Source organism: Archocentrus centrarchus, chromosome 7 (assembly GCF_007364275.1).
Source record: "Archocentrus centrarchus isolate MPI-CPG fArcCen1 chromosome 7, fArcCen1, whole genome shotgun sequence".
Lineage (NCBI taxonomy): Eukaryota > Metazoa > Chordata > Actinopteri > Cichliformes > Cichlidae > Archocentrus > Archocentrus centrarchus.
Window position 1 is genome coordinate 21359599 of NC_044352.1, and position 25973 is coordinate 21385571.

Below are 25973 nucleotides of genomic sequence, written 5' to 3' on the forward strand. Positions count from 1 at the left end.
TCTGGATTGTGCCCCTGTTTTCTGTAAACAGGTCCTTACAGTTCTGTACACCCGAAGCTTTGCACATCATTCATACAGATTACATCCTCATGGGTTTCTGGTAAACCTGAGGGCAAAGTGATGAAAAAAGATCAATTTGAAATGCTTACTGGTTGACCTTTATTGAGCAAGTCCTGCTGTTCATTAAGGGACACACTTAGGCGGCATCGGGCAAAGCCACTTTCCAGCCGAGGCTGGGAGAAGGTAAGGTCACACAGGTAGGGGGCAAGGGGCAGGTGTCGGGCAGGCTGCCTCTATAAAGAGGGGCCTTTCTTAGTGCACCTGAGAGAGCAGCTGAGGCCAGCCTTGGCTGGGAGTTCGATTTGGAAGGCTCTCGTTTTAAAATATTTTTAAAAGCATGGCATTAATATTGAAGCTGTAGAACCATGAAATAATTATTAAAGCGCATAGTTTTAAATTATAAAACTGTTAAAAAAATGTGGTAAAATGTGTGTTTAGTGAAAAAATGTGAGAACATCAGTCAAGATTTTAAAGTATGGTTAATTAGATTTTTTTTTTTAAAGGATTAAGTTTTTTTGATACAATATCAACATAGTTCTTCATTAATATCACACTTAGTTACCTTCTTGTCTCTGCCAGAGGGGAAGGGAATGTGCTTCAGTTTAGCAAGTGGCTTATCACTAATTTACCTCCTTCTTTTATGACACTTTGCTAACCCTAACCCTAACCCTAACCCTTTGCTAACACCTGAGCTCTACACTAACCTTCCTTTCATTTATTGGTGATTTCATTTGTGTTTTAACTGTACAATGCTCCATCCCTCTTTTATTATGGTTTACATGTAGACCTTGGTGCTACCCAGTTTAATAGAGCATTTTATTTCATGCATTGTTATCAAAAATGTTTATTTTGGTACAGCAGTTTTTTTGCTTCAGTTTGTTCTGGGTCTTGTGGTCACATTAAAAACTTTTTTACAGACTCCGTCTGATAAATGTAATGCAGCACAGGGAGATCATTTTACTAATTTGTTGTCATGGTAGTATAAATGTAAGGGATCTACTATTAGAGGGATTCTCAATCTACCCTGTTTTTCAGACTTTTGCAGAATATAATGTTTTGTTGTGTCAGAGTAAAATGTGTTACTATTTTTGAAGTGTGATCTTTGTTTGACCCACTTTTTGTACAATTGCTGCACCATGAAGCTTATTTTCTTGTCTTAGCTCTAAGCTTTTACAAACAGCCCATTTAAGGAAGAAAGCTGTGTATTTGCCACAAGTTATTCCTGCCGTGCAGGTTTTTTAAGAGTTACCTTTGGTCTTAAAGATCTTTATCTGTGTCTTTCAGTGATAGCTTTTGTCAAAATGCTCACACGCATGGCTTTAAAAGGACCACACAAACTCCTTTTCACAATTTGAATATGTTAGCTTGTATTGTGATTGTGACTCCAAATTCTCTGTTGAGCAAAAACCTGTTGAACCTGTTGAGTGGGGTTTTTTTTTTCTTCAAGTACTTTTCTTTCTTAAATGCGCAGCTGCTCGTTGTCGATGTTGTTGCTTTCATCCTCATCCTAATTTTTTTCTTCATAGCTGGGGATCAAAAAGGTAAGACACTTTTACTTGTCTGGGAGAAATATACACAAGTTTTTTTGTTTTTTTTAATGTTGTTCTACACTTTGGTTTATGACTAAATATTGATTGGTCTACTTTATGGCTGATGGACATGATGCAACTGCTGTGGCTTCCATCCTAATGAAATATACTCCTAATGGAATATACCCCTACAGGCTTCTGGTTTTATTTATCTTTCTGCTTTCTAAATGGTGCCTCATCAAAAGGTGGTGCCGCATATCCTTGCACAATACCCACAATGATTTTACTTTTAATTTCACTCATCAGTGTCTCCTTCTTGTTGCAGGTGTAAAGCTTATCTTGATGCAGCTGTAGTTAGAAGTGCCCTTCAATCATCCTGAGGATGGTACTCAGAAAATAAGATTTCTCTTCGCCTGCAGTGCCTTCAGGGATTCTACCTAGAAAAGATACCAGGTAAGCTCTGCAGATGGAAGATTTTTGATGACTGTAATTCCTTTTAATCTGAAGCTGAAACCGATTTAAACAGCGAGAAACAAAATGTAATTTTGAATGAAGCAGTCATTCAGAGCAGCTGAAGAGAGAGGTGTGACTGTGCAGGATGTTTGAACAATTGCCGAACCTGGCTCAGTTTCCATTATGATACATATATAATTAGTGGAGTTTAGTCTGATTTTTGTTGTACAACGTTGATGCTTTTTAAATATTCTTTTTCCATTTCCCATTCCCAGTTATGAGGGTAAGACTTGCTTTTAGCAAAAAATTATTAGAATAAGCTGAACACAAGAATTCACAGTAGAGGTCTGATATCTGCAAAGTTTTCCTGACTAAACTCATAACCTTGATCGCCTCAGCTTAGTGTTTCCAAAACAAAAGTGTGTGTGTGTGTGTGTGTGTGTGTGTGTGTGCGTGCGTGCGTGCGTGCGTGCGTGCGTGCGTGCGTGCGTGCGTGCGTGAATGTGTGTGTGTGGGGTGCAGTATTGGGGTCACAGAAAATACCATTCACAGAGAGGAAATCAAACATTGGATTTCAATTACAGTTTAACATCATTTCTAAAGAAAAACAGTCCCCGAGTTCATTGTGCAGGAATCCAAACCAGCCTCAACAAGAACCTGTACTAGATGGGGTGTGAAAGCCACAGTACTGTATCTGTTTTGAGTTTTTATTTTTTTGGAAAAAAGTGCCATACAGACTAATTGAATTGTAACCAGTTAAACCGAGCTCCGTGCTGGTGTATGTACGAGACAGGGTGACCTAATGTTTAATCTTTGACTTTTTTTGCTTTACAGCTCCAGGTTTGCTGTCAGATTAGTGACAAAATGCACTACTGCTGCTAAACAAGCAGCAGTAGTGCATTTTGTCACTAATCAGTAGTTCTGTGACTACCATGAACACATTGTTGTTGCCCCACAAATGGCTGTTGGCAGGTGGATTTATTTTCAATTGTGCAAAGCCAGGCTACCTGTTTCTGCTTGTTTTTAGCCTTTATGATAACATAAAGGTGCTCCAGGTTCATATTGCAAAGATTTTCTCCCAAATCTTGGACAATTCTTTAGGCTCTGCTCAAATTTTTGTGCTCTAGTAGCTTTTAGGAGCTGTTACTCAGAGAGTGGTTTCTCAAACAAGATCATGTTGCGCAATGTGGAGGGGAGACTTCAACTTAGTATATATGGATGTATGTACTGAGTTGCAGATCATATAGATGTCAACAATACTGGTTTTCTTAAAAATTTAATTGCAAGTGTTTCATGAGAAAACTCCATCTTTTGAGCTTGCTCAGTGTAGATGTCATGTACGGCCTTGTACTCGGTGGATGGAGTTGCAAAAAAATCAGTTCTCATTGTGGTTTGGCAGGAATTTATAGCAGTATAAAGGAAATGTGCATTAAATAGGAACAAATTTTGGAAAACATTATTCACCAAGAAACCTGACCAAAGTGTAACAAGAAAAATTGTAAAGAGAAGGTTGAAAGGAGCGCAGTAACATGGTGTTAATGCCACACTACAAAGTGCTGGACTCCAGTCCTCTGTCGCTCAAACCCCGAGACTCGCAGCACATTCACAAACATGCGCTCAAGTACTCTCTAAGGACAACTTGTTAACAGCACATGGGAGGAAATACTTTTCTCACACTACACTGGCCCAATTCATTCCCTTTTAATCCGCTCTGTGCCCTCTCTCTCTAATTTGGTCCTGCCTTTTTGGGCAAGTCAGACTGAGTTAGCAATGCTGGCTACAAAAGACTGGTGATAAACAATATTTACTATGCCCTCCTCTCCTACTGTCGGCGATGTGGTTAGTAAGGGCAGGTTTTTAGTGAGCCATTCGTTGAAGATTTAATTGTCCTACTTTTAGGCTATCTTTATTGTGACATAGTCACAACTGTGGAGGAGCTATTAACTAAAGAGGCCATTATTTAATTTGTTTAGGTGATGAGAACTGTTCTCTCAAAGCAAGCAATTCCAAATTCCTTTTGATGAGCTTACATGCTCTCTTTATTTGTGTGCAACGCGTGTATGTAATCTCATTAGAAATATTTTATGTTCTGTATATTTTAAGTTGGATCACAGTGTCATCCTGCAGATATTTACAGCCCTCCTCTTTACTTATTTTACAAACTCAAACACACCTTTCCTTCTAGCCTTATAGCAGGGCTGAGTTCACAGTTATGCGGAAATGAAGAGCTGATTATTGTCTCTAGCCATTTTGCTGTCCGAGGCACTATTACTAATAACCACTGCAGCTAATCTTGACTTTGAAAATAAGCAGAAAAATAAAAAAAATTATAAACTTGGCAACTTTTTTTAACTCTAGTAAATGGATTGGAATGCTAAAAGTAAATAAAAATGTTCTGACAGATAGGATGGCATTCAGGACTCAACCTAAGGGTGGCAGCTGTGTAACAGGTGGTTAAATGTAAAGATGTTTGTGCGTAGGTGTATGTGACAGCTCACCTGTGTAGTGTGTGATCAACCCTGTCTTTGTGTCAGTAATAACTGTTGCAGATAATGAATAGAGTTACTGCTGTTTGCTTAAATGCACTGAAGCTCTAAGGCTGTGGTGATGTTCACATGGTTCAAAGTGCTTTAGGTGGTATTTAGTAAACTAAAGGGGGAAAAAGCTGTGATCATCAAACACAACTTAACCGCCTCTTAACTTTAATCAAACATGGATTACATTCATTAGTTGTTCATATAATTAGTAATCTCCTGCACACATGTCTCTCTATGCCTCTTAAGCATGTAAACTGTATCTTTGATGCTAGCTGATATCTATCAATGCAATAGTGATGAACAGGTTGACAGCTGAGGTCAGGCAGGAGTCTCCGTGGACTATGATGTTTACAGGCAGCATTGTGTTCTGTAGTGAGAGTGGGGAACAGGTGGAATGAGAGCCTGGAGAGGTGGAGGTATGCTCTGCATAGAAGAGGAATGAAAATCAATAGAAGCAAGGCGTGTGTAAATGAGAGGGAGACGGGTGTAACAGTGAAGCTGCAAGGAGTAGAGGTAATAAGGTTAGATGAGTTTAAATACCTGGGTTCAGCCATTCAGACAATGGACAGAGCACAAGAGAAGTATAGAAGAGGGTGCAAGCAGGATGGAGTGGGTGGAGATGAGTGTCAGGGGTGATTTGTGACAGAAGGAGAGGAGCAATAGTGAAAGGAAGGGTTTAGAAGGTGGTAGTGAGACTGGCTGTGATATATGGTTTGAATATGGAAGTGCTGAGAAAAAGACAGGAGATAAAGCTGGAGATGGAAGAGCTGAAGATGTTAAGATTTTTGTTGGGAGTGACCAGAGTGGACAAGATTAAAAATGAGTGTATCTGAGGGGCAGCTCAGGTCGAGCAAAACTAAAGAAGTGAGGCTGAGATAGTTTGGACCTGTGCAGAGGAGGGATGGTGGATATATTGGACAAAGGATGTTGAATATGGAGCTGCCAGGCAGGAGGAAAAGAAGAAGACCACAGAGAAGATTCATGAATGTAGTGAAGGAGAACATGCAGATGGCTGGTGTGACAGTGGATGTTAGGGATGGGATGAGATAGAGGGAGATGATCCGCTGTGTCAGCCCCTAAAGGGAGAAGCTGAAAGAAGCAGCAGTAGCTGATATCCATCAATATTGAAATATCTGGATTTGCTACCTAGCAACATCACTGACATAATTTAATAATTTCATCATTATCATTGATCCTCAGTATAGGCTTTATAATGTTAGTGGTTGATTCCCATGTTTAAAAATGGGCAGAGTTTCAAATAATAACATCAGCATATGTCCATTGTGAGCCAAAAGCTCAGGCCTCATACTAATATAAACAGTTTCTGACAGTTTTTTCTACTCTTGGCTCAGTGTGGTGTCAAAGAGAGTGAATATCCCTCATATGATCATCCTTGTGAGCACAGCAGACTCACTCATCTGCTGTTTAAACGCTCTGCTCCGCATTTCCAAAGTCCAGCCTTAAAGAGAGAAAAGCTAAGAAGGCTTGTTTCACACCTGAGGAGCTACATGCCTTTGTAATGTAGTTAAAGTTTGAATTATGCAGAGCTGTAGTATACTCCTAGAAGAAAGAGTTGGAACTGGAAATAAGTACTCGTATAGTAGGTCCCCTTTAAGTCAGCTGTGTGCATTGTGTCCCGTCTGTCTGTAGTCACCACTCAGTATCAGTTCTTTACTGCAGTGTGAGAAATGCTCATTAACAATGTATGGGATGCGTTGGGCAACAGCGGCAGGCTTTTAAGAGTGGAAAAGCAGCAATGACTTTGGCTTCTGTTCAGCCGGTGCAGCTGCCTTGTTAGCCTGAGCTGAAAACCATCTGTTATCAGCGTGGCATCACTTAAAACAGAAAAAGAAGGAAAAACTGTATTGGTGTCATGCATTGTTTAGAGTTTATTATTGCTCTGCTTAAAAATATGTATACATTGCACAATGGAATCATGCGTTTATATTCTCTTTCAGAGCTAAGTGGAAGACTGTTTAACTGAATGGGAGGGTAAATATGACGAAATGTTCAACCCTGTGTTAGATTGTCCAGCACCCCCAAAATCCGGGCACAGGACAGGCAGTTATAGGTAATACGAACACTGATAAACTTAGAGTGTGACCTTATCGGGGGGGGGTTTGTTTGTTTTGTTCTGTTTTTTTTGCAAATTTCTTTTTCATAGCTCTGCTCATTTCTTGACGTGCCGTCTTCATATACGCATATCGTCTGTTTCTGCAGAAATTATGATTAATATTTGATGTCACATTGCTTTATTCTGCAGGTCTTCATGAACAGCATATAGATCTAAAGGAGGCTCTATAGCGTAATAGATAATCACAATTAATGTTACTGAATAAATATTTATTTATTGTAACACACAGTGATTTAGAAAATCTAAAATTGGCCTAAAGATGAAGGGAATTTTGGTACAAATTGTGGGGGGGGGGAAACCTCTGTTGCTTTTTAAACATTTTTAACCTTTCAGTAAAATCCCATATGGCAGTGCATGTCTTTCCTGTGGGAGAGTTATGAGGTCGTTGTTTGACACCTTTGCTGCCAGTTTCCATTGGCTGTGATGGGCCAAAGCTTTTAAAAGTCAACAAAACCATATGATAACTTTTGTGAGGTCTAAAAGGTCTTGATCTAAAGAATAATTTTGCATATTATGGTATAGATTGCCAAATCTATACCATAAAAATCATAAAATCTAATATGGTGGAAAATGCCATCATAGAGTGCTTTAAACCCAGGCTGATCCAAGGCATCGGCGTGACTAATGTTTGAAATTTAGGCTTCAGAGGTTAGGCACATAATCGCAAATCCAACTTCAACCCATTAGTGGTGCTAGAGTGCTCAAGGCCTAGACATGAAACTGTGTGAAAAGAATCAGGGGACTGGCCTCAGTCAGTTCCAGCTGCTGCCATAGTCTTCAGTGGCAGAAGTAGAAAGAAGAAAGGGAGAAAGAAACATTGAGGGTGCCTACAGAGCTTTACTGCGTAGTTCCTAAATAAGAGATGTGACTGGCAAAACTATGGGTGAAAACAGCTATCAGTCAGAGAGGATCCAGAACAGTCAGGAGAGGAAGCCATTGCACTTTCGTTACACTGGTAAAATAATAAAGACAGTTATAGGTAAAACAGTGTGTTAAGTGACTCATAAATAATAACTTAAAATGCCATTCTTCTGTGCCATAGAACTTGCTTAACATGCTTAAAATTAAATTAGCAGAAAACTTGGCACACGCACAGTTTCCCATGGACAGAGGCACATAGTCTTTTTTTTTTGTATGGGTAATTATAGATTTGTTAACACAAGTCAGAGTTTTGGTAGGAGGATCCTTTGAAAACATGTTTCAACAAGGACTCAAAGTACTTCAAGGTCATGTGTTTGTTAGAAATCAAACTGAAGTGCAGCGGCTTACAAAAGAGCAAGTCACTTCTGAATCCATTAACAACAGGGGCACAGGTTGATTTTAAATAAGCTTAAGCCTTACAGCTTAAGTCTTAACTTCTTTAGTTACACATATACCACACAGACACGCACATGCAGTGGGTGCGGGGAAATATGGTTTACTATTTAGTTATAAGTAACTTAATTATTAATGCACTCAATCTGTTATCAGCCTTTTTCGCCTTTTCTGCTATCCGCCAGTGAAGACATCAGAACTGTGTTATCATACATCAGTCTTTGTATATGCGCTACTTTAGCATAAGCTTGTTAGCTCAGCTGTTTCAAAGACAAAGTCAGGGTATTGTCATGGCCTTGACAGTGGCTTCATCTGTTCCACAAAAACTTTAATGTTGGCCATAACTCGAAAACGATGTCATCTAGACTGTTCAAATTCACTCCATAGATGCAGCTACTAAAAATCTCAAATCTCAAGTTTGGATCTTGGCAACCGTGAACTCAAGCTCAATGTCAGAAGTCAAGTATTCAGAAAATCTTGCGAACACGATAACTCCAGAACAAGCTCACCTTGGATGTTCAGATTCACAACATAGATGCATACTGTTCAAGCTAGACCAATCAAATTGTTCACTTGTTCACCGACTTTACTTTCACCCCTCCCCCCAATTGTTCACTTGTTCACTGACTTTACTTTCACCCCTCCCCCCAGTTCAAAAGCAGTGCTCATGTTTTATGTTATGGTACTCTCTGTATGAGAGATTTAGCTTTAAATTCATTCTTGCTTCCACACAGCCTTGCGTGTATTCTTGATTTAATAGATGTTCAGAATGCATTTGTTCTCTTATACTAGAGAACAATCTTGCTTGCTAGCAGTCATTATCTTTCTGTATTTGCTGCTGCATTGCAGCCTCCAGGTATTGAAAAGTGTAGACTATTACCAGGTCGGTGTGCATACTGTACATGCATATCAGCATCTTTACATGCATGAGAAAGTAATGTAGCATTGAGGCTGGTATTGGCCAATATCACCACAAGATAACAATAGTAAATGACTGGAAGAAAGCCGGTTATCACAGTTGCATTTCTTTTTTTTTTTTTTTTTTTTTTTTTTTTTTTTTAGCCTGTCATGTCTGGTAGATCTTGCAAGCAGAACTGTGATCTGAATGCGTTGTTGTGCCAAACATATTTGCTATTTCAAGATGAGCTCTATAGGTTCTCAATAGGCTCTTCTTGTTGATGTTTTAACCCTTTATTTTATTTATCTGAGTTATTTTTCCACATACTATGTAACAGCCAGAGCTGACAGGCTGAAGAAGAGGAAAATAAAGAGAAGAAAAGGGAGAGAGAAAGGGAGCAAAAAAAAAAAAAAAAAAAAAAAAAAAAGGGGAAAGAGCACAAGTCTATTAATCAGATACTTCATCACTTTAACATATAAAAAAATACTATCAATACTTGCAAAAATAAATTTGTGTGTGAAAAACAAAACTAACAAAGCATGTTACGCACACCAACAATTTTGTTGAGTTGTGATTGAGTGGGCGTTTGTTTCTGTGTCATGTTTGTGTCTGTGTCATGGAACGTACTTACCAATGAGGGCAAAACGCTGCAGCTCCACCCATCAGAAGCCAGAGGCAGGTACGGAAAGCCCCCGGAACCCCAGGCCACCAGCAGCCCACCAAGAGCCAGGAAGACCCCCGGCCACTCAGTCCAAAGACAACCGCACACCTACCCCAGCAGACGGGAGAGGGTGGTCTCAGACGGAGCCCCCCCAGTCGAGGAGCGAGGGCTCCAGGGAACCCAAGGCGATGAGAAGCCAGCCCCCCCCCAGCGGCCACCCCCCTGCACTGGCCGGCGGCCGGGCTCCCGGGCCCACGGCACCCAAGGCCCGCCCGACCCTCCACAGCGCCCCCCCCCACGCCGAAGAAGCCAACGCAGCCCCGCACCGCACCCCCAAGGGGGGCAGACCAGTACCCACGCCAGAACACCCAGCCCCCCCCAGGAACCCCGAGGCACCCCCATCCCAGGGGGGTAGGGGGGAGGAGGCAACCAGCAAGGAGTGGCCCGGAGGCAAGGCACAAGGCCCAGACCCAGGTCCAGCCATACATACAAACACACCCAGACACCCGTGTACACATTTATACACAGATACTCATACATGCCCATACATACTTACCCACACACAGATATGCCATACATACACATTCACTCACCCACCCATACTCACGGAGACGGTGATAAATACACAAAGACACACATTCATCCATAGCTACCCACCCTCTGAAGGCGGGGCAAGTGGAAACCACCCCAGGGCCAACAGCGACCCCAGGACGCCACCAGCCCGGTCCCCAAGGAACCACCCGACCCCTACCCCGGGCGAGACGCAAGAAATCGGGGTGTAAGATGACCCATCCACCCCTCCTCCTCCCCAACTTGTAGGTCTATGTGTTAATGTTTGTGAGTGAATGAGGTGTATAGGGTGCAGTTAAAATTGAGGGGACAGTTATGCCACAAGCGCCAACTGTTGGTCGTCAGCGCTTGCCCACACTGCCCCCCCAAAACCCTCCATGTCTAAAGTGCAAATAAAATTTGGAGACAGACAGTGACGAGGATCCGAGTGGGGCCGCCTCAGCGGCCCATCTCATCAACCTCTGAGTAACATGCCTGCCCCAAAGGTCCTATGTGTATCAGGGTGTAAGTGTGTATGTGTTGTGAGTTATAATGACTAAAGTGCAATTAAAACGGAGAGGCAAGTGGTGGTGCAGCTCTCCACGTGGCCTCTCCATCCTACATCTGTGAGTGATGTGTATTCTGTGTGTGTGTGTGTGTGTGTGTTTGTGTATGGGGAGGGGGAGGGGGGGGGGGGCATATGACCAGGAAAAATCCTGGAAGAAGAGAGCCAGCTGTCCGCTGGCTCAATAGGCACCCCGACCTCCCACACCCCAGCACAGGGCAGGGGGAGGTGAGCCCGGGGCCGCGGTGACAGCATCCCGGAGCACTGCAGCACCCGAGGTTGGCGCCCGCGCCCCCACCGCAGAGGGCGGCCCGCTCCTCCTAGATGCCCATTCACTCAACAATAGACACAAACAGGCGACAGGACATACTGGCCTGGGCATGGAAATGCAGTGCCCAGTCCCCCCCAACCACCCCACCGCGGCCCCATCCCCCACCCCACCCCCCTGCAATGCAGGCACCCCAGGGCCCCAAAAGCGTAGACCGGACATCCCGACGTCAGGCCAACCCACCCCACAGTTGCATTTCTACTTACCTGAATTACTAACAGGTTTTGTCATGTGCATCACGGTGACTTCAAACAGGGAAGAAAAGGCAGTTCTGTTTAAGTTACAAACCAAAAACAAGCAGTTTGAGCTAGTCTGTTATGTTTTTCAGAGTGCGTAGTTTAAAATTGTTCAAATGTTGCTTTCAAGCTGCAGGTTTACTTTGCTAAGCTGGAATACAGAAGTCCATGTACAAATTTAAGAGCTACACTGCCTGGCCAAAAAAAAGTCACCACCAAAAAAAAAAAGATTACACACTAATATTTTGTTGGACCACCTTTAGCTTTGATTACGGCATGCATTCGCTGTAGCATTGTTTCAATAAGCTTTTGCAATATCACAAGATTTATTTCCATCCAGTGTTACATTAATTTTTCACCGAGATCTTGCAGTGATGATGGCAGATTTTGACCACTATGCAAAGCCTTCTCCAACACATCCCAGAGATTCTCAGTGGGGTTGAGGTCTGGACTCTGCAGTGGCCAATCCATGTGTGAAAATGATGTCTCATGCTCCCAGAACCACTCTTTTACAATTCAAGCCCGATGAATCCTGACATTGTCATCTTGGAATATGCCTGTGCCATCAGGGAAGAAAAAATCCATTGATGGAATAACCTGGTCATTCAGTATAGTCTGGTAGTCAGCTGGCCTCATTATTTGAGCACATAATGTTGCTGAACCTAGACCTGACCAACTGCAGCAACCCCAGATTATAGCACTGCCCCCACAGGCTTGTACAGTAGGCACTAGGCATGATGGGTGCATCACTTCACCTGCCTCTCTTCTTACCCTGATGCACCCATAACTCTGGAACAGGGTAAATCTGGACTCATCAGACCACATGACCTTCTTCCATTGCTCCAGAGTCCAATCTTTATGCTCCCTAGCAAATTGAAGCCTTTTTTTTCCAGTCAGCCTCACTGATTAGTGGTTTTCTTAAGGCTACACAGCTATTCAGTCTCAATCCCTTGAGTCCCCGTTGCATTGTGTGTGTGGAAATGCTCTTACTTTCACTATTAAACATAGCCCTGAGCGCTGCTGTTGTTTTTCTTCAATTTGATTTCGCCAAACGTTTAAGTGATCGCCAATCATGATCATTCAGGATTGTTTTCCAGCAACATTTCTTCCTCGAAGATGATGGGTTCCCACTATCCTTCCAGTTTTTAATAATGCGCTGGACAGTTCTTAACCCAATTTTAGTAGTTTCTGCAATCTCCTTAGATGTTTTCTCTGCTTGATGCATGCCAATGATTTGACCCTTCTCAAACAGACTGACATCTTTTCCACGACCACGCGATGTGTCTTTTGACATGGTTGTATAAGAAATGAGAAGCAACTCATTGCACCAGTTGGGGTTAAATAACTTGTTGCCAGCTGAAAGATAATCGCCCATGCAGTAATTATCCAATAGGAGGCTTGTACCTATTTGCTTAGTCCAGGTCCAAGTGCTTAATCCAGGTGGCAACTTTTTTTTTTGGCCAGGCAGTGTATATTTCTCTGCAAAGTTATTTAAATGAAAAACTTTACCTGCCTTCTAAAACAACCAACCTTTTTTGTTGTTACATAACAAAGTCAAGAATCATCAGCCATAGTGACAGCAGGGAGTTAGAAGATGCTGTAATTAATAATTAGTAACTGCAACTCAGTATATACTTCCATATATAGTTGCAGTTGAGTTGCAGTCTCCCTCTTCCTGTATTATAATATTTGCATGTAACCTCCACATTGCACAACATTATGTTGTTTGAGAAACCACTCACTCATTAACAGCTCCATAGAGCTTCTAGAGCTCAAAAAATTGAGTAGACCCTAAAGAACAGCCAGAAATTTCAAAGAAAATCTCTGCACTATGAACTTGGAGCACCTTTATGTTATCAGGAGGCTGAACATGGAGGCTAGACCATTATAGCCCAGAAAAAACTGAAAACATGTTAAGCTTCAAACTAAATCAGAATTATTCTGGCCTACACAGCAAATGCAAGTTATACTGGCATGGCTGCGGTGTTCAGTTGGTTGAACAGATTGGTCGTGGTGCGGGATGGTGCAGATACCACCGTGTAGCAAATCTTTGTTAATTTTTGTGTTACCTTGCAGGCATATCCTGGTGTTTTACACGTGTTGCCGGTCGATATAAACAAAACCCTGGGACTTTTTCCCTTGCTCTTTATGGTCAAACATATTTGTCCTTCCACTTTTTTACACTTCTTTGTTCATTCCCTCACATCGTTCCGATAGTTTCCAAACTTGAAATGATGATTGTTATTCTCTCACTGGTAAATTAAAAAACTGCAAAGTAAAAGTATCTGGAAATGCACAGGAGGAATCAACCGTGCTGAGCAGACCAATCGCAATCGTTGTGGTCTGCATCAACCTGACTAGTAGTTAGATTTCTCAGTAGGTGCATGTCAGGTTCTCACTCAATGACATAATTAACACATAATGCACTCATACAAGATGATAAGTGGGCCGCTGGAACAAGGATACGGCATAAGTGGCCATGAGATGAGAACAGGGAACTGTTGGAATGCTACTACACTTGAAACCACAGTGAAAGGGGTTACATGAAGAGAATGTGGGACCTATATATTCTTTGACACCCAAAATCTAGACTGACATCAAAACAACTAGTAGATCAGTGTTCCAACATCTGCAACAAGCATCTCCATCTTATCTTCAAGACCTCATAGTACCATATCACCCCAATAGAGCACTTTGCTCTTGGACTCAGACTCAGACTGCTGGCTTACTTGTGGTTGTTAGGATACTTAAGAGTAGAATGGGAGGCAGAGCCTTCAGCTTTCAGGCCCCTCTTCTGTGGAACCAGCTCCCAGTTTGGATTTGGGAGACAGACAACCTTTCTATTTTTAAGATTAGGCTTAAAACTTTCCTTTATGATCAAGCTTATAGTTAGGGCTAGATCAAGTGACCCTGAACCATCATTAGTTATGATACTATAGGCCTATGCTGCTGGGGGGTTCCCATAATGCACTGTTTCTTTTAACCTTTTTTACTCTGTTTACACTTCACTCTGTATTTAATCATTAGTTATTATTAATCTCTGTCTCTCATCCACAGCATATCTTTTGTCCTGTCTCCCTCCCCTCATCCCCAACCGGTTGCGGCAGATGGCTGCCCCTCCCTGAGCCTGGTTCTGCCGGAGGTTTCTTCCTGTTAAAAGGGAGTTTTTCCTTCCCACTGTCGCCAAATGCTTGCTCATAGGGGGCTGATTTGACTATTGGGTTTTCTCTGTATTATTGTAGGAACTTTACCTTACAATATAAAGCACCTTGAGGGAACTGTTGTGATTTGGTGCAATACAAATAAAATAAATATTTAATTTAATTTAATTTAATTAACCAACCATCTGAACACTTGGGGAGAGTGGCTCTGGCAGATTCCAAGAATGACATCTGAGCTCTCTGTCTAGAAGAGTGCTAAGACACTGTGCAGGGGCCTCAAGCTCCCAAGGACCCAGACTTGAAGGACAAAGACTGCCTGCAGGGCGATTTTGGTCTGCAGTGACATAAATCAAAGAAGAACAAATTCACATCACATTTTTATTTAGAACATAGTTCTCTTTTTTCAGTCTGCTTGTCTTTGCCTGAAAAAACTCTGAAATGCTACATTGTCTTATGCTGAAAATCACTTCTGATTTGGTATTCTTTTGTATGCAGCTTTGAAGTAATTGATTTTTTTCTTTTTGACTCCAAGTGACACCGGGGCCATAATGAACCTGTTCAGGAAGGATGCCAAGACCTCAAAGAAGGACAAAGAGAAAGATATCCAGTATGAGGACCCTCCAGATGGAGGCTGGGGATGGATGGTTGTGCTGCATTGTTTCCTCGTATGTGTACCTCTGTTCTCTGTGATCCCTTTTGTTCTCCACTGAATGTTTATTTTTGTTTAATTGCCTGGATATTTTTTTTTCTCAAAGGGAATACATCTGTCAGTATCTGTATGTTTTACATTTTATTTGTTTGTGTGTGTGCGTGCGTGCGTGTGTGCGTGCACAGGTAAATGTCCTCGTAATGGGCACCCTGAAGAGCTTTGGGATCTTCTTTGTGGCTTTCCAAGATGAGTTTGGGGGCTCAGCAGAGAGTATCAGCTGGATTGGTTCCATCATGTCGAGTCTGCGTCTGTCTGGAGGTTCAAACTGAAAAAAAAATTTCTGTCTATTACATCACCTCTTTAACTCTTTATTCGGTCCACAGCTTGGATATAAGATTTACCATCTCTCCTTCACAGCTCCAAAAGCATTAAAATTATTTTAAGCCTTTTATTGTCTGTATGTCTGCATTCAGAAATTCCCCAACAGGGAAATTTATTTGAATTTTGTGTTTTGTTTCTTCTCTTCTTACTTTTGTAGCACCCATCGCCTCTGTGGCATGTGCCAAGCTGGGAGCCAGAGTGACTTCAATCACCGGTGCAGTGCTGGTTAGCGGAGGCTTCCTGTTGAGTATTTTTGCCAGCAGCGTGGTATTTCTCTACATCAGCATGGGAGTGATAGTTGGTGAGTTGAAATAGCTGATAAATAGTAAAGTACCTCAATAATACTGTTTCCTCAATGACTGTAAAAGTCAGAGCGGACATCCGTGTCATGTTATTAAATCCACCTATGTGTCACTGTGACTGGCACAGTGTTTAATAATAATGTCTATTACCTCTCTCAGGAATGGGTTTTGCACTACTGTATCAGTCCTTCTCAGTGGTCACTGCGTTGTACTTCCGAAAAAGGTTAGCAACAGCATATGCTATTGGTCGCTCTGGGATGGGTTTGACCTTTGCTCTTGCTCCTTTCACTCAGCTGCTTCTGGACCAATATGCTTGGCAAGGTAGGCAGGACATGTTTTTGAATTGTCAGTGTGTCAGTAGAAATATAGCCCTTGTGAGGTAATGTTTTAGATCCTGAACTCTGTCACCCATAGGAGCCATGCTGATTCTTGGTGGTCTCATGCTGAATCTGGTGGCCTCTGGCATGCTTCTGCGACCCATCAATGTAAAGCCACCTGTTTCAAACCCTACCTCTTCTGCCATCCAAAAGAGCCCCGCTGTTTCTCTCAAGAGTTCCTCCGAGAAGGAGTACTCCAAGAACTGTTTGAATGGGTCCACTCAAGTATCCAATGGCGTCTCCAAATCAGACTCTCTTCCATCCCCTCCAACCTCTCACAGGGACACCATGAACATTGGGGGACAATGTTCTCAGGGACCCCAGGACCAGTCAGTGAATCCTGAACTGACCAGACTGGTCCTGAATGGAGTAAATCACCATGAGCCCCATCATGACCTGGGTCAGTGTAAACCCACAACTCCAGATTGCTCAGCAGAGCTCAATGGCAGTATGAATGGGTCCACGATTGTTGGATTTCCCTCACATGCAAGCTTGCCAAGTGAGGTGACTGTCAGAAAAGCCAAAGTACTGGATTTCTCTTTGCTCAAGGACCCTTTCTTTTGCATATACACTTGGTCTTTGGTCTTCAGTCAGCTTGCCTACTTTATCCCCTATTTCCACCTGTCTGCCCGGGCCAGAACCCTGGACATTGATGCCATGGATGCCTCCTTTATCATCTCTGTGGCAGGTAAGGCATGTGTTGGCCAATAGAGCCCACTGTGTTATGTGTTACTATAATCAACATTTAATTAGTCGTTTGATTAGTCTGAGATTTTGGAAAATAGAGATATTTTTTGTGCTGTGCTGTAAATAATTAGCTAGAGCAGAACAGTCTGTAACAGTCATGGTCAGAAGTTTGAACAGTGGCACAAAGTTTGTTTTTCATTCACATTGCTGCTTTTATTCAGGTTATTTCTTTTTTACATTTTTCTATGGACAAGGATTTCAAGTTTCAAAAGTTTCAAAAACATTTATTTGCAAATAAATAAAAATTTTGTTCATTTGGCACGGCTGCAAAATAAATATGATTATGAACAGATGAGGTAAAGAAATACAAGCCATCTAAAACTATTAAAATTTGGACACTGAGTTTGGGTATTCACACATAGATTAAGTTTGTCAAAACCTACAACTATCATTAGGTTTCTGGGGTCAGAGCCTTCTTTGACATCACTGTTGAAGTGAAGTATGAAAATACAAAAGCAGACAGTTGCTTGCAGAATGCAGATCCCAGCAGATCTTTGCACTGCTTTTATAACTGTTTGCATAATGTAATCCACTTAACTCCAGTGTCAGTGAGGTAGACATTTACAGGCTTGAGTTAATTTAATTTAAACACTACTGCATTACTTTTTACTTGTTTCAGCTGAAGCAATGTGGGAACATATTGTCTGGTTGTCCTCTGGGAACAACAGCCAGAATTTCAGGGCTTCCAGTGTAGCTACAATTATCTAGGTTACACATTTCAAAAAACCCAATCATTTAAAAAAAACAAAACAAATAAAACCCTAAATGATCATCATACAGTGGCTGATGATTTTGAGATAGCTGTGCTTTTTGTGTTACAATGTAATAATACTTCTTGGCAATAAATCTTTGTTGTTGGAAAGCCTGTTTATTTCTCCTTAAATGGAGCCACATTTATAAGGAAAATGCATTTGTGGGTTGAGCAGCAGAATTGAGTATGTGGGTTGCGCCCATGGAAAAACTTGCCAAAAAAAACAAGTGATATTGGCAATTTAACAATTAAGACCACACAACATTTAACAAACAGGGTCCTCTGTGGTTGTGTTGGGCACTCTGGCGCAAACAGCATGCTCAAGCTGATCCCATAAGTGGTCGATGGGGTTGAGATCAGGACTGCAGGCAATCCATTCCATCCTCTCCACTCCCAATTCTGGAGGTAGTCTCTGATAAACCCCGCTGTATGGGGAGCAAGCATTGTCATCTTGGAGGATAGAGTTCAGTCCCAGAGTGTGGAGATATGGGATTGCCTCTGGACATCTTTCTTCATTGAGATTGCCTCCAATGATGACAAGCCTGATTGTCAGCACCTCGGGTACCAGAAACTAAACAAGAGTCAATAGCAGAATAAACAGTTTGGCAGTGAAGATTTGGCAGGTTTTTCATGGGCACAACCCACAAATGCATTTTCCTTACAAATGTGGCATTTAAGGGGAAATAAAGAGGCTTTCCAACGATGTTAGATTTATTGCCAAGAAGCATTGTTACAACAAATACAAATTTCCTCACTTTTTGTTTATTTTTTGTTTTCATCTTCACAGTTTTTGTCCTATTTTAATGTAATTTCAGGCAGCACCTAAAAAGATATTAAAGCAATTTTTTAAGTGCTATATAAGATTATTTTAATTTTTTGATATTATTATAGAGTACCAGAATGCCCAGCCATCCTTGACTGCACTCGTTAAATGCTGTTAAATGTTTGATGACCTTTGTGAAAGTCAACACTGATTAACTGAAACTTCATGCAGTAAGAGTCCAAGTATGTCCATACAGCTGTCTTAAAATAAAATAGACAAGACTGCTAACTTCATGTCTTATAAAATGACTTCCAGCAGGGACCTTGCAATGTCTGTAAAGATGAAGGATCCAGGTTTCTTTAAGACCGAGTCTGAGAAGTGATGCAAAAAAGTGTTCAGTCAACTTCTAGCTATTAATTATTTGTGAGCTGCTCAGACTCTGCAGTCTTATGTAATGGATGTTCTTACATAAAAGCTGAACTTTGGTCTACTGGCCAGGGTGGGCGGGTTCAGCAGTTGTACCACTGATGAGGCCACTCCATATGAACAAAAAACAACATTAACATTATGCACACCATGCATGTAATTCTGTAGGCTCAGTGAGCAACTGAAATGAGCCATGTGGTATTGTTCTTTTATGACTTTTATAATCTGTCCCTTGATAATCTGTTGTTAGCAGATGAGAGAGACAGCATCACATCCAGTGACTCAGCATAAATCAGATGTAAGCGCAAAAGTAGCCTAGGCAGTGGTTTAAATGCATTTTAAATGAAATTATAAATGAACTGTTCAACACTTTAATTTAAGAGTAACTAAAGTAACTTAACCTGGCAACTCTTCAGGAGCTGCACAATATTTTCACATAATTAAACTGAAAAATATTTTCTTCCTAGGATTTTTTATCTGGGATCAAGCTTTTTAAGCAGCTGCTTAAAACCTTCCTTTACCTCTGTGTAACTGCATCAGTAATTTCCCTCCACTGTTTGCTCTTCCTGTCATATGGAGTGCGGCTAGCAAACGTTCCAGCGACGCTCAGCAGAGCATGGCCCTAACACATAATGCACCTCGCACAAGCATAAATGCCGGCAATGACATCGCCCACTTACGCAGGTCACGTCATAGGCTCTACAAAGATTCTTAGTCAGCGCTGGTATGAAACAGCAGCTTATGGATTGGGACCAGAGAATGTTCCTGCATAAAATTACACAAGATGCATAAATTAACTGTTGTCTGTTAAAGTTTCTCTAAACCTGTAAAGCCAGAGTATAAAAGTCTGTGGGTTTACTCAGATGATCTTCCAGCAAGCAGCAAGACAGGTTCTTTTTTGTCGGCCACGTTTTTTCTGTCACATTCTCTGCTCATGTGCTCTGAAGAAAGAGAGACAGAGCTAAAGAGATGGGGTGCCGCTCACACCACAAAGCCACCATCCCAATGTCCCGCTGTCCCTCTTTTTCTGACCCAGTGCTTGTCATTGAGGCCCATTAACTTGGCTCGGGCAGAGAGGCCGCTATCGTCCGGGTCAGTCTTTTCGTCAACCCTCAGTCACCAGCGCTGGAGCAAACTGGAGTCGCTAAGCAACAGCTAATGGAGTAAAGTTGTTGGCGTGGTGACAAGTGGGGCTCCCAGTTTTTTGTTGTTTTTTTTTTTTTTTTAAATTTTGGAGCACAGTCCTGAAGTGGCTGATACTTTGCAGAGGAGCACTGAGGCAGCAGTGTGTACAAAAGAAAAGGCAAGAGAAGCCAGCAGCAGTTTCATAGAAGCTGGGAAAACCAACATGCCTTTTGTAACCCTTTGGTTTAATCTTCGGACAAAATGTCCCACTTTGTGGCTAAAAAATTGGCATCTCCTCATATGCCTTGCACCCCACTCCACCCCACCCACCCCCCATAGTCTGTTGATTCTCAGAGGCATTCACAGATGTCTGTACCTGGTAGCACTACTAACAGAAATGGTCAAAGCCAGTGTACCTCATGAACTTGGCTTATGGTGCTACTTGGTGAAGCCTAATTTAAATAGCAATGTGCTGAGTTTGAACAAGAACAGCTGCAGGGCTGAATTGGCCTGCTGTGGCTAAAACACACAAACAAACTCACAACTTGTCAGTATGCAAGCAGGAGACACTGCAGGATATGTCTTGGATCACAAGAGGAGGACATATAAACAGTGAACAGCTGCCTCATGTCAATTTTCTAACCTCTGTGGAGAACACTCATTTAGGTTCTGTCATATAAGGAACGCACAGATGTTCGATGATGAGGCGTTTTGTAGTGTATTCTTTCAGTAGTTGATTGTTACTTACCATCTGCATATTAATTGATTAATGTAACATTTATTCAAATTAGCTTTAAAAAAAAAAAGCCATACTGTATTTGGTAATATATAAAGTGGGAATTTAGAGTTCCAAAGCTCATATCTTTTCACATCGTGTATTGAAGCTGAGAGTTGATGGCTGCAGCCTGTCGAGTTGTGCTGCAGAGGCTGTGCAAAGGATGGGCAATTCTGAATCTGCATAGCACCAGTTTGTTTCATTGATTAATGGCTCAGTGCTGCCTGCTTGTAGCTATTCCTGCGACGCTCAATACACCACTGCAGTTTCCACATCACCTATCGCGTTCCAGTTGACCTCAGCAGAGAGCAGTCCATATCTGCCTGGTCATCATACCCGAGCAATCAGTCAGACAAAATGAAATGCTTAATAAGTAGTGTGCTTATTGTTGCTGGTGTAATGCAGATGTTAACAGGTCAGTGTGTTGCCGCTCACTGTGCCTGTTACACAGCAGCATTCTCGTGTTGAGAGAACAGGAGCAACAGGGAGTTGATGCTGGATAATGGTGATCTATTTTATTTCATTTGAAGAGCATCCTTCTCCTCCCGTTCTTTCTTTGCCCTTCCTTTACACATCCACACACCACACATTATGACGAGTATTCATAGTTCCTCTTGTCTTTCTTTTTATTAAGCACATAATAACTGCATCAATTTACAGGAACATGTTGATGAATCCTCGCAAGTCTCTACATGGATTACTGAGACAGTTACCGAGCATCAGTTTAAAACGCAATCAGGACTGTTAACCACTATAATCTGTAAAGCATCATTTGCAGCTTTATACTTATAAGTTCCAGCAGAATTAATTCAACACCAAAGTTATCCTTGTGAATTTAAGTAGCAGATAAATGTAAATTTGGAATTGTTTGCCTGTATTGCATGAAAACTTACGAGTTCATAAAACTTAATATAATACATCTGTGTGATCTGAATTTCATGTGAATTCATCTGATAGGTTTTTCACTGAATTAACAGCTGACAAGATCCCCAACACCTGAAATACAGCTCCACCATGATAGAGCCACCACCATATTTTACAGATGACTGTAGTCATTCACTCCTGAACTCCTCCATACAGAAAATTTCAAATATGGATTCATCACTCCATCAGACCTGTTGCCACTGATTTTCAATCCAGTTCTTTCCCATTCTGAAATCTCATATTTGACATTTTGGTTATCATCATCATGTTTCTTTTTTTTCCTTCTTTGTTTTAAGCTGGGTGTGATCATTTTGGAGAAGAACATAGAGCTGGGAAGTTACATCAGCTAAAAGTCCTGCAAAACTAACAAAAACAGCCAATTTCTTTTTAGAACAGTGAAACAAAAAGTCTCTACCTGCCACCTGTCAAGTGGCCTCACCTGTAGTTATGCAAAATCTTAATATCAAGTGGAAAACCGACTTAAGAGACCAAAACTGTTTTTGTACCAGCTTGTAAACATGTTTATTTTTGCTTTAAAGTTGGGATGGGGTTCATGTTGCCTCAATTTTTAACCCCAACTGTTGCCACTTTCTCTGTTCATTCGTGGGGTTTTTTTTTGTTGTTTGTTTTTTGCTTACTATCTCAAATATTTAAGAGTGAATGGGGCCCACTCTGGCTGGTCTGGATCTGTTTTCAAAGTCTAAAATGTGAAGCTTTTTATTTATTGTTAATGTTCTCTTAATCTCTCTCAAGGAAGGGCTGCTTTAATTTATACAGCCAGTGTAAATGCACTATCACAGTATCAAAAAAGCTTCCCAAAACATTTTGGGTCCTACATGCATTTAAATCAACAAGCCAATACTAGTCCATAATTAGAAAGTTGCATGAAAAACCATCTTTCTCATTCACTTGTCCATTCACCTTTGCCTCTGTTACAGGTATCACAGAGACCATCGCTCAGTTGGCTTCAGGCTGGGTGACAGACAGGAATCTGTTCCATAAATACCACTTCCACAAAGCCTACCTGATCCTCTGTGGCTTGGTCAATCTGCTTTCCCCACTGGCAACTTCTTACATCCTGCTGATGGTCTATGCAGTCTTCTTTGCCATCTTTTGTGGTGGCTACATGGCTCTGTTGCTGCCTGTTTTGGTAAGGGGGATGCTTGAAATAAATAACCTCAATTATGATTTCCCCGTGGCTGTGACACTTAAAAGGTTTTTTGCATTTTATATAAGATATATATTACAATATAATTAAATATTTAATTCAAAGAACCATTCCTGGAATAGGCAGTGTCATTTAATACATGTTTAAGAAGAAAAGGACCATGTTCAGTTGGTACATGTGCAAATAATCAGTTCTAATCTAGTGTCCTTTAGTCAGTGAACAACAGGTCAACCTGCAAGGCTGTGCTTAGGTATGCCATTTAAACACTGATGTCAGCATGCTGATATGATCATAGTGATAATACCAATGCTAACAAGCTAATGTTTAGAGGCTCAAATTGATTTTTTTTCTAGTTCTTCCCAGGAAAACTGCATATAAAATACTTAGAAATGGCAGACCAAGAAAATAAAATGTTAACCAACTTTGATGGATAAACCAAGAGGTTTAGAGAATGTTTCATCAAGGCACCAGGCATAAAATTATTCCTTTGTCAAACATTGCAGGAAAAGGTAATTTCTCATAAAATGGCCCAGTGTTTTTCTTTTTTTTCAAAAATGCATAAAGGTTAATAGTGGTAGCTAAACACTGTACAGTCGGTGGTGCCTTTGGAAGGTGCCACACGGTGTTCTCTTAGTACACCGTCACTATACTGTCAGCACGTAGTTCATCTACCTTGCAAAGTCAACAATATCAGATTTGTGTGGGGGTTTAAGTGCAATGTAAAGGTGAAGTAGCTTAGTTATATCATTGCATCACACATGGAAAAGGAAACTTTGAAGAAGACTTTAGGAGATGTTTCCTAACTGCTGTTATAGGTGGAAAAACACATTAAGTAAGCAGGTATCCAGTGTCATCTGGTTATATCACCCCTGAAAACAAAAGCAGGAGGACACACATGGAGTGACCTCACTTGCCAGTGGTGTAGTCTCAAAGGTCAGGACATGCCTCTGGGCCTAAGCGATGACGTGGGATTTTTTTTTTTTTTTTAATCTGACTGGAAGTACCAACAGACAGTGACAATCAGATAAAACCAGCCTCATTTTCACTCATTTTCCAGGCAAAGGTGTTCTAAGAAAGTTAGATCATAGCAATAATCTGTAATTTATTGATTTATGAACTAAGAATCACCCCACCACCACCCACCACCACCTACCACACGTGCTCATGTGAAACCTGCTGTCACTCGCGGTCTATCAGCTCAGCTGAAGGGACTACACAACTAATGTGTGTATGCGAAAGTTTTTTGTTTTTTTTTTTAAATGTAGCTTCATGCTCAATTATATCAAATATAAAGACACAATGCTGGTTTATCTTAATGAATCTACAGCACTGTGCAGAAGTCTTGAGCCACCATTCATTTCTTTATATTTTGCTTCCAATCAGCCAGACTTTCTTATAACTTTTAAAGTAATCTTGAGCAGTAGTTCTCTGGGCTTTCTCTGGGTCTTTCAATCTTCTTCTTTGGACTCTGGCTGCTTTTCAGTCCAGTCCTTTTATCTGACCATTTTCAGAGGAATTATTTTGTTTGTTAAGCCATCGAACACCAACCTATCCATCATACAACTTGACAAAGACCAAATTTAAAATTTCACATGCTTTGTTACTGGCAAAAGAAAAAAAATCTACAGCAAATGAACAGTATCTGAAGAAGCCATTCTTAAGGAAGGGAAACAGGCTGAGGAGAAAAGGCTAAGGTATGCCAAATTACACAAGAATCGGACTGAAAATCAGTGGCAACAGGTCTGATGGAGTGATGACTCCAAGTTTCAATTTTTTTTTTTTAAATTTCAAATCATTGTCAATATGTACAAAGGTCAGGGTCAGGAGAGAGGTACAGCAGTGAGTGTTCACAGCCATTTGTCAAACAGGCTCTGTCATGGTTTGGAGCTGCATTTCAGCCAGTGGTGTTGTGGTTCTTGTTGATATTGATGGAATTATGAACACAGAGAAGTGCAGTTTGATCCTCCAGGCAGTACCATTTGGAAAGTAACTGATTGGCAACAGCTTCATCCTTCAGCAAGACAATGATCCCAAACTCTGCCAATGCAGTAGAAATATACCTGGATAGAAAAACAGAGTTGTGGATTTGCCTCGTGGACCTCAAAATTATTAAAGCAGTGTGGGTTTATCTTGACTGTGAACAGAACAAAAGGCAGCCAACATCCAAAGAAGAGCTTTGAATGTTCTTCAAGAAGCCTGGAAAACTATTCCTTGTAAACCTTTAGTAATGTACATGGTTTATAAAATAGTATAATGTATATAAATTATAGTGTTTAAAATACAAATAGATGGCAGTTACTCAAAGAGCTTAAGCGTGAATATGTTGTTTTGCCCCGCAGGTAGATCTCGTTGGGTCGGAGAAACTCAATAACTCCATGGGCTGCTCAATGTTTTTTGTAGGCCTGGGTTGTCTCACAGGGCCTCCTTTGGCAGGTGAGTGAATCACATCATGGAAAATATTCAAACATGTGCTAACCCACTTTTCCAAATATACACAATAACAAATGCATGCAGTAACCATATGTACTCCATCTGTATGCGAAGCGATGATGTTACTTTTGTGTTCGTGTGTGTATGAGCTATAGGAGCTTCTGTTAGGGAGTGAGTGAGGGGGGTGAGTGTAAGGGTTGACAGGCCTTACTGTGCACATATATTTCTATGTATATGTGTGTGTGTGTGTGTGTGTGTGTGTGTGTGTGTGTGTGTGTGTGTGTGTGTGTGTGTGTGTGTGTGTGTGTGTGTGTGTGTATGTGTGTGTGTGTGGGTGGGTGGGTGCTTGTACATATTTTCATGGGGCCCTGAAATCCTTCTGGTGCTTCCCAAATGTGTGTCAGCCTGTCTGGGTGTATGCAGTCACTGTGGAGTGTGAAAACTGAAACACAGGAGAAAAACAATTTATAGTTAGCACTCGCCTCAAGACATCAAATTGGAATTTCAGTTTAACTTTGAGCGAAACTGTGCAAAGATTACTGGCTCAAATTACAATGCTTCTTTTAAGTAAGTCATGTCGAACCCTTAGACTAACAGTGCTGTGTCCATGGTGGGTGTGAGATATTTTGTTTAAGTGATGGCTGACCGGCAACATCTGCAACAATCTTATGCAGCAAAGTGTTGCAGATGTTGCGGGTCAGCTAAAAAAGTACCAGTGATATCTGTCTGT

The 25973-nt window shown here is 41.3% G+C and overlaps 1 protein-coding gene across 2 annotated transcripts in view; it reads left to right on the forward strand.

The window, feature by feature from the left end:
• The window catches only part of slc16a4 (solute carrier family 16 member 4), a 33343-nt gene that overhangs the window by 3297 nt on the left and 4073 nt on the right, over positions 1–25973 (forward strand). The window contains exons 1-9 of one of the 2 annotated variants that reach the window (XM_030732673.1): positions 1541–1601; positions 1915–2042; positions 14958–15090; positions 15260–15392; positions 15613–15756; positions 15917–16078; positions 16172–16822; positions 22584–22795; positions 25153–25246. In XM_030732673.1, the coding sequence (XP_030588533.1) occupies positions 14974–15090; positions 15260–15392; positions 15613–15756; positions 15917–16078; positions 16172–16822; positions 22584–22795; positions 25153–25246 (1513 nt within the window). In that variant the 5' untranslated portion in view covers positions 1541–1601; positions 1915–2042; positions 14958–14973. Of the gene's footprint in view, positions 1–1540; positions 1602–1914; positions 2043–14957; positions 15091–15259; positions 15393–15612; positions 15757–15916; positions 16079–16171; positions 16823–22583; positions 22796–25152; positions 25247–25973 lie in introns of those variants that run through there. The other variant, XM_030732672.1, reaches the window with a different exon arrangement.